Below are 16,684 nucleotides of genomic sequence, written 5' to 3'. Positions count from 1 at the left end.
CCTTCCTACAGGATGAGGAAAATAAAAAGAAAGTGCCTAAAATCTTTAGCGCTGTACAAAGCGAGACAGTACCAAGTCGCGGACATCATTTCATGGAGTGCTTTTGGCAATTCTTTAATCACGATCGAATAAACTACGGGCTAAAAATTCCCGGAGGGACGGGCCCAGCTTGTTCCACCCAGTTTTCTTGTCCTCAGATGAAGTTTTTCTATTTTCAATCACAAGATTGCTATGGCGGATCTCCCACGCGTAGAGTGTAATGTTTATGTTTTGACTTTTCTTCTGTACTTTCCTACTTCTATCTATTTTCAAACTAATGGGGACTATTAACCCTTTGAGCGCTCGGAGGGTCACGTTTGTGAAAAGATTTACTATAATCACTATTTCGAGATGTAACATCAAAATATTGACGAAGTGCAAAGTTTACTGGTCATTTTGTAATCTAAAAATCATATGAGATTACATGAGTTTCACCCATTTACCTATTTTTAAAAATGAAGTAAATAGGTACCTATAATATAGAGCTTTATAGCATTGGAATCAGTGTCTCTTCTTGCATGACCTTTCATGGTTGACTTCAAATTGAAGTTGTTGATTTTGTTCTCTATTCACACACTTTCCACAAGTAATTTTTTATTTCCTGTGTATATCACCTACCTACCTTAAGAATTGTAAACAAACTTTCATGGAAGTAGGTAATGAGAAAAAAAGAGCCTAGGTACATAAGTACTTTGTTTTGAGAACCAATTTTTCATAAATGATTGAATGGTTACTCTCCTCTCCTCTCCTCCCTCCCTCTCCATATTTTTTATCAGTGCTGAATTATCTTTGACTTACCTATTAAAAGAAATGTGACAAAGTGATAACTAGCTCCAAAAGAGGTATCTGACCTTTGTAATATTTTTTATTACCTACAGCCTTATGAATAAAAATAAGTAAATACCTACCTGAGTAATAAATTGTGAATAAAAATTAGTAAAAAAACTTATTGAAAATAGTAATTTATCAAGAAAATAGTGAGATTAAATACATGGGCTCTGCCCATTAATTTGTAAAAATAATAATAATAATAATAAAAATAATAATAATAAAAAACACACACACAGACACAATGGGTAAAGACAATGGTAACAAGTACCACCCATATAAAAAACACAATCATAACAAGTCTAAAAACACCAACAGTGGAACCCTACCTATTGGTGTCAAAGGTTTTCTATGTACATTTAATACCATGAAGAAAAACAGTGCAAATCAGTGTGCTCGAGAAGCGTTCAATATTCTCAATGAATATTTAGAGAAAAGTCAATCTGTTGAACATCTAAATGAAGATAAACCAAATATGAAGCCTGAAGAAATTGAGACAGCACAAACAAACACAGATGAACTTGATATTGAAGATGAGCTGAAAAGTGAACTGAACGAGCTAAAAAATGATGATAACACCACCGAGGATAAAATTCCATACCTCGGCTGGGATTGAACCCACGCCCTCCTGTTTACCAGGCGAACGCCTTGACCACTACACCAAACACTACCGAGGCAGGTAAGACAGAGCCCTTCCTTAGGCTGTCACTACTGTTTCCTCTTTTTACTTTTTTCCCTGTTCCGGCAGTCCAGTTAGCTTGAAGGATAGCGCATCTGCCTTTGTAAGTGCTAGATCGCAGGTTCGATTCCCGCCCGAGGCGGATTTTATCCTAAACAGATAAGGATCGTTCTCGGAACGGCTGGCTTTCTCCTATCCTGTCTTCCTTCTCTCTTCACTTTCGGGACGATAAGACCCTGGCAGTTACAGTTCCCTCTATCATACCTTTAAAATAAAATGGAAAAAATAAAACATATTTTTTATTATTATTATTATCATTATTATTATTATTTTTTTTAATCCCTTTTCCTTCTGTATTTCTATAACTGAGAGAAGTACCTGTTTTCTCTCCCTTATCCCTGTTCCTGTTCGTATCTAAAACTAAAAGTAAGGCTAAAACTTTGTTTTAACCGCAGGGGCATAATGGGTTAATCGGAAGCGAGTGGGAAGTGAATTGAATGCCGCCTCGATTGAAAAAGAAAAAAAAAATGAGAGAGGAAGAAGAAGAAAAAATGAAAGAGAGAGAAGAAGAAGAAGTCAAGAAAAAAATGAGAGAGAGGAGAGTGAGTGAGTTGAAAATGTTGAAATTGAACTCAAAGAATGAAAACTTTTCCCGGGTATGAAGCTTACAAAGATATTCTGAGACTTGCCTTCGGAGATATGTGGAGGCTTTTTAAGAAATATACCTGCCTACGTAAGGTACTTACCTAAGGGAAACAAGAATAGGAATAGAAGAGTCTATTTTTTTTTTTTTTAAATAAAAGTTCCTGAAAAAGTAAAAAGTTAGATTAAAAAATCTCTCTCTCTCTCTCTATGTCTATCTCTCCCTCACTCCCTCTCTCTCTCCCTCCCTCCGTCTCTCTCTCCTCTTCTCTTCTCTTCTCTCCTCTCCTCTCTCTCTCTCTCTCTCTCTCTCTTACTCTCTCTCTTTCTTTCTCCCTATCTCTCTTTTTCCCTTTCAATCAACAAAAATCTCTTGGGAAAACTGCATCTTCTTTGTATTTTCTCTTGGCTTGGTGCTCAAGGTAACATGTTTATTAAAATAAATGACAAAACCATTGATCCTGTCACTCTGGGCACTTCCATTGTTGAAGATCTGTACACAACAAAGCAACAGAAGACTGTCAATCTCTTGAGATTAGTACCTATTGAGGTCACATGTAAATCTTATCTCGATGATATAACACCTATCCTGTCTTCCTTCTCTCTTCGATTTCGGGACGATAAGACCATAGCAGTTACAGTTCTCTCTGTCAAACCTCTTAAAAAAAAAATACCTTTCTTTGCGTAGGTATGTAACCAAAATACAATATTCTGTAGGAGGCATACTTTCACTGTACATATAACTTTCATGATATTGGGCCACATACATGTCATAAAGGTCTTGTTTTTCACGACCCCACTCCCCACCGAAAGTTTAGAGTTTAGAGGCACTTGTCTAAAGGAGTAGGTATTTAGGTATGTTAGTAGGTACTTGGGAGTAGGTATGTACCATTGTACGTACTTATCCTATCGGCTATCGGCCCGCCAGACCTTTTTCGTGGCCCGGGAAGCTTTTTGAGATTTGTACAAAACTTAACTAAATTAAAAAAAATAAATAATAATTATAATAATAAAAAATCAAAAATCCTCGAATACTTTTTGAAAAATTTCGCCTGCGGCGCTCAATATTCGATCGGACTGCATTTGTGAAAAGTTTGGGGGAGGGGGGTGCTCCCCCTCTGGGCACTTCCATTGTTGAAGATCTGTACACAACAAAGCAACAGAAGACTGTCAATCTCTTGAGATTAGTACCTATTGAGGTCACATGTAAATCTTATCTCGATGATATAACAAAAGCTATTGGGCCACTATTGGACAAATACTTTTCAGGAGAACCGACAAGCTACTGTATTGTTTTCAATAGAAGAAACAACAACAATCTTGAAAGGAGCAATGTTATAGAATTCATCGCTCTTCTCGTCAAGGAGAAGAACATGTTTCACACGGTGGATTTGAAGCAAGCCGCTCTAACTATTGTGATTGAAGTTATCAAGAGTGTTTGTTGTATTTCTGTGCTGCCTCACTACTACAAATACAAGAAGTACAACCTCTCGGAGATCACATATCCTGAGGACAAAGTGCAAGGTGACAGTAGTAAAGATGTCAAAACACAATCCAATGACCAGACTATTCAAGACCAGGAAGAAGTGAAACAAGATCAGGAAGACAAAGAAGTTGGTGAAAATGGTGCAGAGGAGAAAGGTACAGAGGAAGTTCAAGGACAGGATAAATGCAAAACCAATCAAGGTGATGGTGTTCAATAGGACACAGATAAAAGTGAAAATGACACTTCTCAGAATTAATAAATTACACTTACTTACTTATTTACATATTTAATTAAAAACCTTTTATCTGAGTAGGTACTTTTTTATATTAAATAGCTTGAGTAATCTTGCATCTACCACTGGCCAAAGTAGGTAGGTAGGGAAATAGTAGGTTACCTTCATATGGATTTTGAAAAATAACGAAATGCAATAGCATGTTATGAAATGTTTAGACTTAATTTACTCGTAGCTTGTACAAGCTAGGTACATTCTGTTTCAAAATCATCATTGTAATTTAGGTAGGTAGGTAGGTACTAGGTACCTAATTGATAAGTAGGTTCTATTTTAATCTCTGTGGTTTTTCCAGACATTGAACATTGATGATGATAAGGAAGATTTTTTTTTTTTCTTTTTTGTGAGAGAGAGAGTTCCCTACTTTGAATAATGTGTCTGACATTATAAAAATAATAATTATGGTCTACCTACGTAATACGTGTAATAATATCTACGTAATGGATTATGAATACATGTACATTTTGTAGGAACCTACATCGGTAGGTGTCAAAAAATGAAAGAGAAAAGTACCTGTAGATTTCATTTAGCAAAAAAATGATGAGAGGAGGAGGAGGTGGGTGGGAAAATCATAAAATCCTTTATGGACCAAGAGGTATCAAGCCTAGTATGTGTATCAAATAGGTAACAAACTGTGAACCTGTACGTTTGAGTTGTGTTGAGACAGGTGTTCATATGACGAACTTAATTAAGATTTGAATTGTAATAGTTAATTAGTGTTAATAGGAGAAACAGGGGGCGCTTTGCCGCTTGGTATTTGTACCAAATATTCCGCCCAAAAGCGATCACCCTAGGGCTGACGAAAAACTGACTTGAGAGGCTGACGGGAAAAGCCGGCGTCGAAGGAAAATTTGAGAACCGAAAATGGTGTACAAAAAATAATAAGTACTTCCTTACTCTTTCATCTACTATTTACCTACCTACTAATAAAGGACCTAAACGTACCATGGAATTGTATTTTTATAATTCTTCTTGTTTTTAATTTCTCTTTATCCCTTTACAAGTCTCTTTCCACGGACAATGTCATTAATCACTGTCCCAAGTCTAGGTACCTACTGTGGTTAAAGTCGCCCACACAAAACAATTCTGTCTGGTCAAAAGCTTTGCCTTGTAAGTTGTACATACGTGTGGGTTGATAACAGAAAAAGGATCAAACTTGAATGTCTACAGAAGAACTTTTTTTTTTCATTACTTACATTACTTTCCTTCCTACAGGATGAGGAAAATGAATATAAAGTGCCTAAAGTCTTTAGCGCTGTACAAAGCGAGACAGTACCAAGTCGCGGACCTCATTTCATGGATTGCTTTTGGCAATTCTTATTATAAAAAAAAAAAGAAAAAAAAATATGTTTGATAGAGAGAAACGTAACTGCTAAGGTTTTATCGTCCCCAAATCGAAGAGAGAACGTGGACAGGATAGGAGAAAGCCAGCCGTTCTGAGAACGATCCTTGTCTGTTCAAGATAAAGCTTGCCCACTTACAAGGTAGGCGCTACCTTACAACCTTACTAGCTAACTAGGCTGGCAAGACTTCTCTCATAAAGAAATCTTGGGATTCCAATCTGAATGACGAGCAATACCTACAACTCGGCCAAGTGATGAGTAAAGCTTGAAGTATATAGTATAGGGTCTTTCTTGGTTTGTTCAGAACTGAAACAAGTAGAGACTTGAAATTTGGTATGTATCTTTCAAATGTAACAAGGATGCGACACGAAACTTTTGGTTAAGACCGGTGCAACGCTTGGCGGAATTTACCGCTCTGAGCTCTAATCTTGAAATTTGTCGCGACGACCTATGAACTCAAAGCGAGAAAGTTTTAGATAACACTTCAGTCGTTATTTAAAGACCGATTTTAGCGTCACCTAGGTTGAGCTACGCCGAGCAAGGCCAATAAATGGATGGGTGACTTAAACATTATATTGGGAATAAAGGGAGAACGGGCTCTAGCCTTGATTTTAAATCATTACATGAAGTGTAATTTAACAATATCTCGGGAACGGTATAAGCTAAAGACTTGAAATTTGGTATGTAGTTCACAAATGTGACAAGGTGCTGCGGTTGGCGGTATTTTCGACCGCTTTTTGGCGGTTTTAAGCCATATACTGACTAAACGGTTAGAGATATTGTAAATGTTACAACAGAACACCCAAATAAGCACCATTCAATAGGATAAGGAAAGTCGTGTGATATTCACACCAGATTTTTTTCTCAGTGTGTAATGGCTAGCGCGGTGCACTTCGCATGTGGAGGTTGGTGGTTCGAATCTAAGTCAAGTCATAAAATTATGAAGTTCTGTTGTATTGGGGGAGCGACATTTGTGTGACCTAGGTTCCTGTGTCTACTGTATTGTTACAGAGAGGTTCTTGTTTCTGCTGTATTGTTACAGAGAGGTTCTTGTTTCTACTATATTGTTACAGAGTCAACACTCAGCGCGTACTCTAACTGATGAAGAAATCAATGAGATTACCAGTAGAATACTATAGACATGGCAGAGTTCAACACAATGCCAGATCCTATTGTACTGTTTCTACTGTATTGTTACAGAGAGGTTCTTGTTTTTACTGTATTGTTACAGAGAGGTTCTTGTTTCTACTGTGTTGTTACAGAGTCAACACTCAGGCGCAAAAGCCGGCGTCGTAGGAAAATTTGAGAACCGAAAATGGTGTACAAAAAATAATAAGTACCTCCTTGCTCTTTCATCTACTATTTACCTACCTACTAATAAAGGACCTAAACGTACCATGGAATTGTATTACTCTCTATTTTTTTTTTATATTCTTCTTGTTTTTAATTTCTCTTTATCCCTTAGAGAAGAAGAAAAAAAGGAAGAGAAGAAGAAGAAGAAAAAGAAGAGGAAGAAGAAGAAGAAGCAGAAGAAGAGGAAGAAGAAGCAAAAGAAGAAGAAGCAGAAGAAGAGGAAGAAGAAGAAGAAAGAGAAGCATAAATATAGAGGGGAGAAGAAGTGGAAAGAAAATAGAGAAGAGGAGGTGGAGGAGAAGAAGAAGAAGAAGAAGAAGAGAGAATAGGGAGAGGGGAAAATCAATGAGATTACCAGTAGAATAGACATGGCAGAGTTCAACACAGTGCTAGATCCTATCCTGGTAGAGAGAGGAGTGGGCTCGGAAAACCACGAAGTCGTCAAAAATGTAAGTACATACCTCAAAAACTCTTATTTATTTATTATTATTTTTTTTTTACAAATTTTGATAGAGATAACTGTAACAACAAAGGTCTTAAAATCAATGAGATTACCAGTAGAATAGACATGGCAGAGTTCAACACAGTGCTAGATCCTATCCTGGTAGAGAGAGGAGTGGGCTCGGAGAACCACGAAGTCGTCAAAAATGTAAGTACATACCTCAAAAACTCTTATTTATTATTTATTTTAGAAATTTTGATAGAGGGAATTGTAACAACAAAGATCTTTTCGTCTCGAAAGCGGAGAGAACGAAAACAAGACAGGAGAAAGCCAGCCGTTCCGAGAACGAACCTTATCCCTTTGGGAAAAAGTTAGCCCCGGGTGGGAATCGAACCCGCGACTTAGCGCTTACAAGGTAGGTGCTCTACCTTCCAAGCTAAGAATAATAAGAACATCTTCTGAGTAAAAGAAGAAGAATTGAGGACCTGTACGCATTCGAGTGTGTAAATATTGCAGGGTTTATACGCGACCTGGAAAACCTGGAAAAGTCATGGAATCTGAAAATCAGTTCAATTCAATTCAATTCAATTTATTTTTATTGTACATAATATGACATTAAAAATACATTTCAATGAATACAATTGTACAACGTCATTTAAAGAAAAGAAAAAGAAGGAGGAAAATAAAATAATATCTAAAATTGTTAAAAAGATAATAGGTATCATTATCAATCCACTGCTGGATGAAGGTCTCTTCCAGGTTTTTCCAAACACATCTATCGGCTAAATAGTCATGGAAAATCGTGCAAATTCAAAGAAAACCTGGAAAAGTCATGGAATTTGTCATCCGGTCAAAAATTAAAAATGTTCAAATTGAATATCAAGTTTTTTCCAAAAAACGGCCTGCGGCGCGTTCCCCCTCATATTCCTTGACGTTCTGCATATTGCATATTTTATTTAAATGAAGGGGTAATCTTACTGATTTTAAGTACCTCTGCCCCCTAATTTACTGGAAAAGTCATGGAATAGTCATGGAATTTCATTCCGGGAAAGCGTATAAACCCTGTATTGAACACAGGGTAGGTACCTACTTTCATTTTAAAAGCTCATAACTTCGAACTTGGGAGTTTTTTTGCTGCAAGCTGCAAACATGAAACTTGAAACCGTGTGTAACATCCGTCTTTTTAAAAGTTTAATGGGCATGGAAGAGGGTGCGGGGTGGGGAGTTCTCAGTTCATTGACTTTGTTTGAATCTGAATAAAAAATTTCTGTTCTCAGTCTGCAACATTTTTAAAATTTTCCTACATGCTAATTCCATGTTTGTGTTACAGAGCAACACTCAGCGCGCACTCTAACTGATGAAGAAATCAATGAGATTACCAGTAGAATAGACATGGCAGAGTTCAACACAATGCTAGATCCTATTGTACTGTTTCTACTGTATTGTTACAGAGTCAACACTCAGCGCGTACTCTAACTGATGAAGAAATCGATGAGATTACCAGTAGAGTAGACATGGCAGAGTTCAACACAGTGCTAGATCCTATCCTGGTAGAGAGAGGAGTGGGATCGGAAAACCACGAAGTCGTCAAAAATGTAAGTACATACCTCAAAAACTCTTATTTATTTATAATAATGGTAAGAGCTAGAGACTTGAAATTTGGTATGTAGTTCACAAATATGACAAGGATGCAACACAAAACGTTTGGTTGAGATGGTTGCTGCGCTTGGCGGTATTTTGACCGCTTTTGGACAGATTTCGACCGTTTTTTGGCGGTTTTCAGCTATAGCGACAAAACGGTTAGAGATATTGTAAAAGTTAGGGTAAAAGAACACTCAAATAAGCATCATTTAATAGGATAAGGAAAGTCGTGTGATGTTCACACCAGATTTTTTTTTTCCCCCTAAGAGGTTTGATAGAGGGAACTATAACAATGGAGCGAAATTGGAATTGAAAATATGTCCTATTTGCTGGGGGATGTATCTCATTAATCATGAGATAGAATAGAATATACCTTGTTTATCTTGCCCGAATAGGACTGAAAAGTCCCTTTACCCCAGCAGTCTAAACAAGGTCTCGTATATTTGATGGGTTAAAGAATAATCAAATAAAATTTGCTTAAAGTTAATGGGAAGTGGGAGAAAAGTTGAGGTGAAAATGCGGCGCTTCGAACTCTTGACGTTCGCGCGCCTCCCGGCACGCTTGATACATACAACTAACAATTCAGTAAAAAGACCTTGCTTAACTAGAAAAAAAAGAAGGTAAATGTATGTCCACCAGAGATATGTCCATCAGCAAACTCAATTTGAAATTTATTCAACCTATATGAAAAATATGTATACTTAAAATATCAAATAAAAATTACAATATAACTTCTTTTCGTCCCGAAATCGAGAAAAGGGGGCCAGGGTGGCAACCGTTTCGGAAACGAACCTGATCTGTTCAGGATAAAGTTCACCCCGGGCGGGAATCGAACCCGCGACCTAGCGCTTACAAGGCAGACGCTTCCAACCTACGCTGGCTCATGTACATCCTTTGTTATTTCAGATGTGAACGTTCTACACTGTATCCCCTATCCATTCCCCAGTGTATGGCATAAATCATCCGATAACAAGTCTGCCCTTGATATGAATACTATTGAGAATCTACTCAAAATATTCCAGGTACGTACGTTTCTGAACAGGGATTTTTTCAACGAACGAATTAATGGGGGGTTTCCCAAGGTTTTGATAGAGGGAATAATATCCGATAACAAGTCTGCCCTTGATATGAATACTATTGAGAATCTACTCAAAATATTCCAGGTAAGTACATAAATCATCGCAAGTCCTCACGATGGTTGACTGCGGTTCAGGACGAGCGAGCCAATTTAACATGGCTAGAGCTAGAGACCATCACCCCGGTGTATAGCGTATAGCAGATACAATTAAAAGACATCTTTTCTTTATTCTGCTATCGCCATTCGGCGAAAGCTAAAGCCGCTACAACAACAACAACTTTTTTTAAGAGGTTTGATAGAAAGATAACTGCTAAGGTCTTATTGATAGAAGGAACTCTGTAACTGCCAGGGTCTTATCGTCCTGAAAGCGAAGGGAGGAGGACAGGATAGGAGAAAGCCAACCGTTCCGAGAACAAACCTTATATTTGTTTAGGATAAAATCCGCCCCGGGCGAGAATCGAACCCGCAACCTAGTCCTTGCAAGGCAGACACGGTACCCTCTAAGCTAACCAGACTGACTTTGACTTCTCAATTTTTGCTGGTCTCTTCTTATTACCTATCCATATTCTTCACAAGTTTAGCTATAACATTAAAGTTGGGTGGAAAAAGAAAGGGAGGGAATGAAAATATGAGGTAATACAAAAAGGCAGACACGGTACCCTCTAAGCTAACCAGACTGACTTCTCAATTTTTGCTGGTCTCTTCTTATTACCTATCCATATTCTTCACAAGTTTAGCTATAACTTTAAAGTTGGGTGGAAAAAGAAAGGGAGGGAATGAAAATATGAGGTAATGTAAAGCTGATAAATCATAATAAGGTAAATAAAAAACAAGAATAGCTAAAATAAATATTACACACTTATAAGTATAAACAAAAAGTATTTAAATGTCGAAATTTCTAAACATAACGTAGGTAGATGAAAATGGTTACAAACAATAAGTAGGTAATTGATAAAATTTAACACTTTGGTTGGGATTTGAACCCGCGATATATAAATAATCAGGCGAGCGCTTGAATTCTTAGACTCAAAACAAAGTAGAGTGGAGAGCATAGAGCTTTTTGCTCTCGTGTTTCGATACGGTTTGAAGTCGTCGCAAATGTCGAAATTTCTAAACATAACGTAGGTAGATGAAAATGGTTACAAACAATAAGTAGGTAATTGATAAAATTTAACACTTTGGTTTGGATTTGAAGCCGCGACATATAAATAATCAGGCGAGCGCTTGAATTCTTAGGCTCAAAACAAAGTAGAGTATAACGTAGGTAGATGAAAATGGTTACAAACAATAAGTAGGTAATTGATAAAATTTAACACTTTGGTTGGGATTTGAACCCGCGATATTTAAATAATCAGGCGAGCGCTTGAATTCTTAGACTCAAAACAAAGTAGAGCGGAGAGCATAGAGCTTTTTGCTCTCGTGTTTCGATGCGGTTTGAAGTCGTCGCCTCTACCTGCTCGATGCGCTATGCTCTCCGCTCCACTCTTTTTTTAGCTTAACCCACCCAAGGCATTGGAAAAATATTCAATTGAAGATCCACGATATAACGAAATACAAGGAAGAGCTTGTCAGCTTATATTGTTCGTTATAAAAGCTCTCGTTGTAACAACGCAACTTTAGGTGTACTTTTCTTTCGAAAACTGACTACTGCTCTAGTGAGTTTCTACTGGAGCAGTGAACACTTTCCCCGCTTAACCCACCCAAGGCATTGGAAAAATATTCAATTGAAGATCCACGATATAACGAAATACAAGGAAGAGCTTGTCAGCGTATATTGCTCGTTATAAAAGCTCTCGTTGTAACAACGTAACTTTAGGTGTATTTTTATTTCGAAAACTGACTACTGCTGTATTCGTTTTCTATTGTAGCAGTGAACACTTTCCTGAAAAATACACCTTTTCTTTCTCTCTCTCTCTCTCTCTCTCTCTCTCTCTCTCTCTCTCTCTCTCTCTCTCTCTCTCTCTCTCTCTCTCTCTTCCCCCTCTTCGTCTCCAATCTCTTCATCTATGTATGTCCCTTCTCTCTCCAATCTGTTTATTCTTCATTAGATGAAAGTTTCCTGTCTATTGAGTTCATCAACTTTTACACCCACCATCCAATTCTTCTCCACTTTCTTTTGATTTCGATTTGGGTTATTATAAAATTACTTATTTATTTATTTTTTGGTCTATATTTTCATTTTTCCAACCAACCTCAGTGGTGTAGTGATTTCCCCCCCCAGGACCGCAAAGTACTTCCTTAAGGGCGTTTATCGGTTAGCGCGGTGTAGTGGTTAACGCGTTGGACTTTGGATCTGAAGGTTGGGGGTTCAAGTCCCGAATCAAGTCATCAGATTTATCCAAGTGCAACTGGAAAACGACATGTTTGTGTTGATAGGTCATAATTCATCTTAGGATGTCAGACTGAAATGTCGAATAAAATAAATAGCGCTGTCAATTTTCATGATTTGGGGGGTGGGGGCGGAGCGCTACGCTCCTTATTAAATTAACCATACTCAACACAATTAGAATCATTTTCCTATTTTATTTGAAATCAATGTAAAAATATTATTTGTTTTGTTTTCCAGTACATCATCTCAGAACTAAAATCCAGCGGTCTGGACGTAGAGACGGACACGTTTTCCGACACCGTCCCGAACTTTGGCCGTCTGACGTTCACCAATATTATCGGCCACGTTAACCCGACCGCCCCTAGGGCACTTAGCCTCGCCTGTCATTATGACTCGAAGATTATGGCCTCCCCCTTCATAGGGGCTACGGACTCGGCAGTACCCTGTGCCATGCTACTGTACATAGCGAGGCTCATGAGACAGGAACTCAGCCAGTTAAACCAGGTGGGTAAAAAAACGCTTTATTTTATCGGTGTTAAATATCATTTTATGGACGCTCATCAGAAGCACAACATAGGTATAATTTGTTCCGGCGATTTCGTAACTAATGAGATGAATTCGTATTAGGGTAAATTTATTCTTGATGAAGTCATATTTCATTTACTTTTAATGACATTCTTATCCGTCCTTGAGCCCCCCTGCTCAACCTCTACCCCCTCCCTCCCCCCTGTAAATAGGTATAATGGCAACGTCGGAAATCGTAAAAAAAAGGAATTTTAATTGTGTTGGCATAAATAATACTTCCAAGATCGAAGGCCAGTTAAAACATTTCTACAGATACGTTTTTATATTTTTTTAACTATAAAAAATGTGGTTCCCCCGATGAGAAGACCTCGATAAATTTTATGACTTGACTCGGAATCGAACCACCAACCTCTAGATTCGAGGTCTACTGAGGTTGCTGAGAACCATAATATTCCTATTTTTAAGCTTGGCAACATGAACAAAAACCAAAACTCGAACACTTGCCGTTTTCGTGATGGTTTCATAGGGAATTTCACAAATTTTTAGATGTTTTATTTTACAGCCAAGGTTTATAACAGTCAGGTCTCTTTTTATCTTAAGGATGTCTCAGAGTTAGCATCATTTGAAACACCTACTACCTAACTACCTACTTACCTAGTTACCTGAATTAGCCCAATTTTACACACCTACCTAACTATTTTTTTTTTCTTTTTTTGTGAACATTTATTTTAAGAGGGGACTAACATCTTAGGTCTTTGCCCCTACCTATTTAGTACCTACCTACATACCTCTGAGATGGCCTTGACATCCTAACTACCTAATGACAAAAACCTACTTACCTAGTCCGCATTTTTTTAAAAGCCGACATTTTTTTATTTTGTTTATATTTAAAAAAAAGAACCCGTAGAAAATTTGTAAAGTTAGATCTCTCATTCTCATTGAAATCGCCCTCACCACCGATATCTCAACTTTCACCTTCAGCCATCCCAATACCCATGAATACGACTTCGCCCATTTTTCACTTAATCTTCTTGCAGTATCAACTATTATTCTTATCAACTATGATTCAATAAAACCATTATCATGTTTTTTGTTTTTAAGAGGTTTGATAGCGGGAACTGTATTAATGGAGGCCTTGTCGTCCCGAAATGGAATAAAGAAAGGAGGACAGGATAAAGCCAGCCGTTCTGAGAACGAACCTTATCACGAGAATAAAATCCACCTCCGGCGGGAATCGAACCCGTGACCTAACTTTCTGGTGTTCTCGTGTTGACCCAGCACCTAAATGGGAAGTATTGTGTCTCTTCTCGCCCATCCAATGAGAGGCATACTACGGGATGGGCATGCTACGACACACACAGACCACACGAGCCTAATGTAGCAGTTGTTTCATTGCTACGAAATTAAAACGGCGGTGAATCGGAACTATTTTTTTTTTTTTTTTTTTTTGTCAGATCCGATATTTATGAATATTTGAAAATCGGATTTGACTGAAATTTGCAATGAGGTTGTGGTTACGAACAGGGTTAGGCTCAACTCGGCTATGAAAAGTGAAAAAAAATCGATTTCCAAAATTTTATAATCGATTTTTTTAGAAATTGATACCTCATCGATTATTATTTTTCTCTCTCTTCATATCCGAGCCGAGCCTAGCCCTATTTATAACCACAGCTTTATGGTTTACAGAGTGGTTTAGTAAATAGGCCCCCCGGCCCTTGTTCTTATATTTTATACATCACAATATCAATACCTACCTAATGTACTTACTTAAAATCAATAAAGATGTATTACGTACGCAATGTACGATTGTTTTTTGTTACAAACTCTGACTGATTCATTTATTTAGTTAGTTCTTTATTTACAGCAGGGTAGTATATACAGGGTGAACGTTACCTGAGGTCATTTCCAACAAAAAACATTCTATAACTTTTTTTCCTATCTATACAAATTTTTGTCGATGGTGGGATTCGAACCCGGGACCTTCTGCATGGCAAGCAAGCGCGTTACCACTGGACCAACCGTGCCCGTATTATTTTTGGAAAATGAATTAGGTACCTAATTCAAATTCAAAATTCTATGTATTTTATTTCAGAATCTCGGTCTGGATCTAATTTTCTTCGACGGTGAGGAAGCGTTCAATGAATGGTCAGCTGAGGATTCCATCTGGGGAGCACGCCATCTAGCGGCCAAATGGGAACGTAGTCACCTTCAGCATCGGGGTAAAACACTGACCAAACTTGACAGAATGGTAAGTAAATGGGAACGTCGGGGTAATACCTACACTCACCAAACTTGACAGAATGGTAAGTGAGGAGGGGAGAGTAGGGGCTGGTTATTTTGATGAAGAGGTTAGTGGGGAATTGTCCTGAGAGCTACATAGAGAAAAGAGTTGAGAAAATGGAAGCGAGGGGGAGAAAAGGGCGAGGGAGAGTCGACTCACAGCTCATGAGTTGTCCCGCTTTGTACCTACTGAGTTGACTCATTTTCAATTTCCAGGATATGCTAGTACGAGTTATTAAGAGTCGACACAGTGCTTACTATCTATTGAAAGTCGACTCACAACTTACTATTTATTGAGTCGACTCATAGCTTACAATTTATTAAGAGTTGACTCGTTTTTCAATTTCCAGGATATGCTAGTACTTCTCGATCTGTTAGGCACATCGAATCCCCGATTCTATAGCTACTATCCGCCTACTCACAAGTGGTACAAACAGTTGGTCGGCATAGAGAGTCGACTCACAGCTCGAGGTCTGCTCAACATGGTCAACTCAAATAGGAGTAAGAAGTTGACCTACTTCCGAGAGATGTCCACGTTCCCTGTGGCCGAAGATGATCATTTGCCTTTCTATTATCGAGGTAAGATTTATGGCGTTTATTTTCAATCGTAAGAACGGCGCACATTGCCCATCTACCCGGGAACAACGTTCCTAAGGATAGGTGGGTTTGTAAATCTTGAAAGTTCAGGGTTCCGCAAAGATGTTCACCTTTTGAAAAGGGTTCCGCGGGCCAAACTAATTAAGAAACACTGCTCTAGCTCATACCGTTTCCGAATGTTTATAGAATGGTTTTTTATTGGAAATGACCTCAGGAAGCTATCCTAGGCTTTTGGTAACGTTTTTCGTGTTCACCCTGTACGTATGGAGGAATAAGGTAAAAGTAACCGAAGTGTTGAGAGTTGAGAAAGATCCAGGAGAGGAGACCGCAATATGTTATGGTCATAGGGAAAAAGAGTTGAGAGAATGGAAGTGAGGGGGGAGAAAAGGGCGAGGGAGACCGAAGGAAAGGTGGAAAGATTGTGTGAATCCAGACCTGGGTGAGAAAAATTTAACAGGGCATGAGGTACACAATAGGGCTGCCTGGAAGAGACTGACAGGAAACGCCGACCCTATTTAAATAGGAAAAGGTTAGGAAGAAGAAGCAAGAAGAGTAAATGCGTATTAAATATAACTTCTTGTTTCATTACAAATTTTCATCAGTAGGTAGGTAAATAGTTTCTTCAAATTAAAGTGATCTCAAGGGCAAGCTAAACCTAGACCCTTGACAAATAGAGTGTGCCTGAAGGTGTGTAAAGCTTCCTTGTCTTGGTTGCTGTTTTCCCTGGTTGCTGCCTTACCAGGCGAACGCGTTAATTTCTGAGAAATAAACCTGATTTAATAGAATAATAATAATAAAATAGAACGTCATTGGCATGAAATGATTATATATTTGTATAAAAAAAATACAAAATAAATATAGGTATATTTTTTTTATTCATTTTAAAATACATAGATTTTTTTGTAAAGTTTCATACTATCACAGAATAAATAATATTGGTTCATGTACAAAATGTATTTACATAAAACTATGAACTCTTCCTGTAAAGAAACGCACATGATTCCGGCGTGAACGACTGGCTGTGGGATTATAAACAGGGAGGAGAACAGCTAACCCTAACCAGCCTAGCAAGCTGGCAGTTCCTCAAAGGGTTCTCTCTGCTTTTAACACCAAGTACAAGTCCTCACGATGGT

At 38.0% G+C, this 16,684-nt stretch overlaps 2 protein-coding genes across 2 annotated transcripts; both read left to right on the top strand.

The window, feature by feature from the left end:
• Positions 1-454: 454 nt before the first annotated feature.
• Positions 455-4,929, top strand: LOC103518417 (THUMP domain-containing protein 1 homolog). Its single transcript, XM_026830215.1, has 3 exons — positions 455-1,472; positions 2,593-2,756; positions 3,406-4,929. Exons 1-3 carry the CDS (start codon positions 1,112-1,114, stop codon positions 3,889-3,891), a joined length of 1,011 nt encoding a protein of 336 aa, XP_026686016.1. The 5' UTR covers positions 455-1,111; the 3' UTR covers positions 3,892-4,929.
• Positions 4,930-7,199: 2,270 nt separating this feature from the next.
• On the top strand, positions 7,200-15,926 carry LOC103518416 (glutaminyl-peptide cyclotransferase-like). Its single transcript, XM_008483479.3, has 5 exons — positions 7,200-7,308; positions 12,387-12,653; positions 14,767-14,922; positions 15,305-15,533; positions 15,766-15,926. The coding sequence occupies exons 1-5, from the start codon at positions 7,228-7,230 to the stop codon at positions 15,924-15,926; spliced, it is 894 nt and encodes a 297-aa protein (XP_008481701.1). The 5' UTR covers positions 7,200-7,227.
• Positions 15,927-16,684: the final 758 nt, after the last annotated feature.

The sequence above is a fragment of the Diaphorina citri genome, unplaced genomic scaffold (genome assembly GCF_000475195.1).
Source record: "Diaphorina citri unplaced genomic scaffold, Diaci psyllid genome assembly version 1.1 scaffold2185, whole genome shotgun sequence".
NCBI classification, from domain to species: Eukaryota; Metazoa; Arthropoda; class Insecta; order Hemiptera; family Psyllidae; genus Diaphorina; species Diaphorina citri.
The sequence above is the reverse complement of the archived record's forward strand: the minus strand, read 5'-3'. Positions and strand labels throughout refer to the sequence as shown.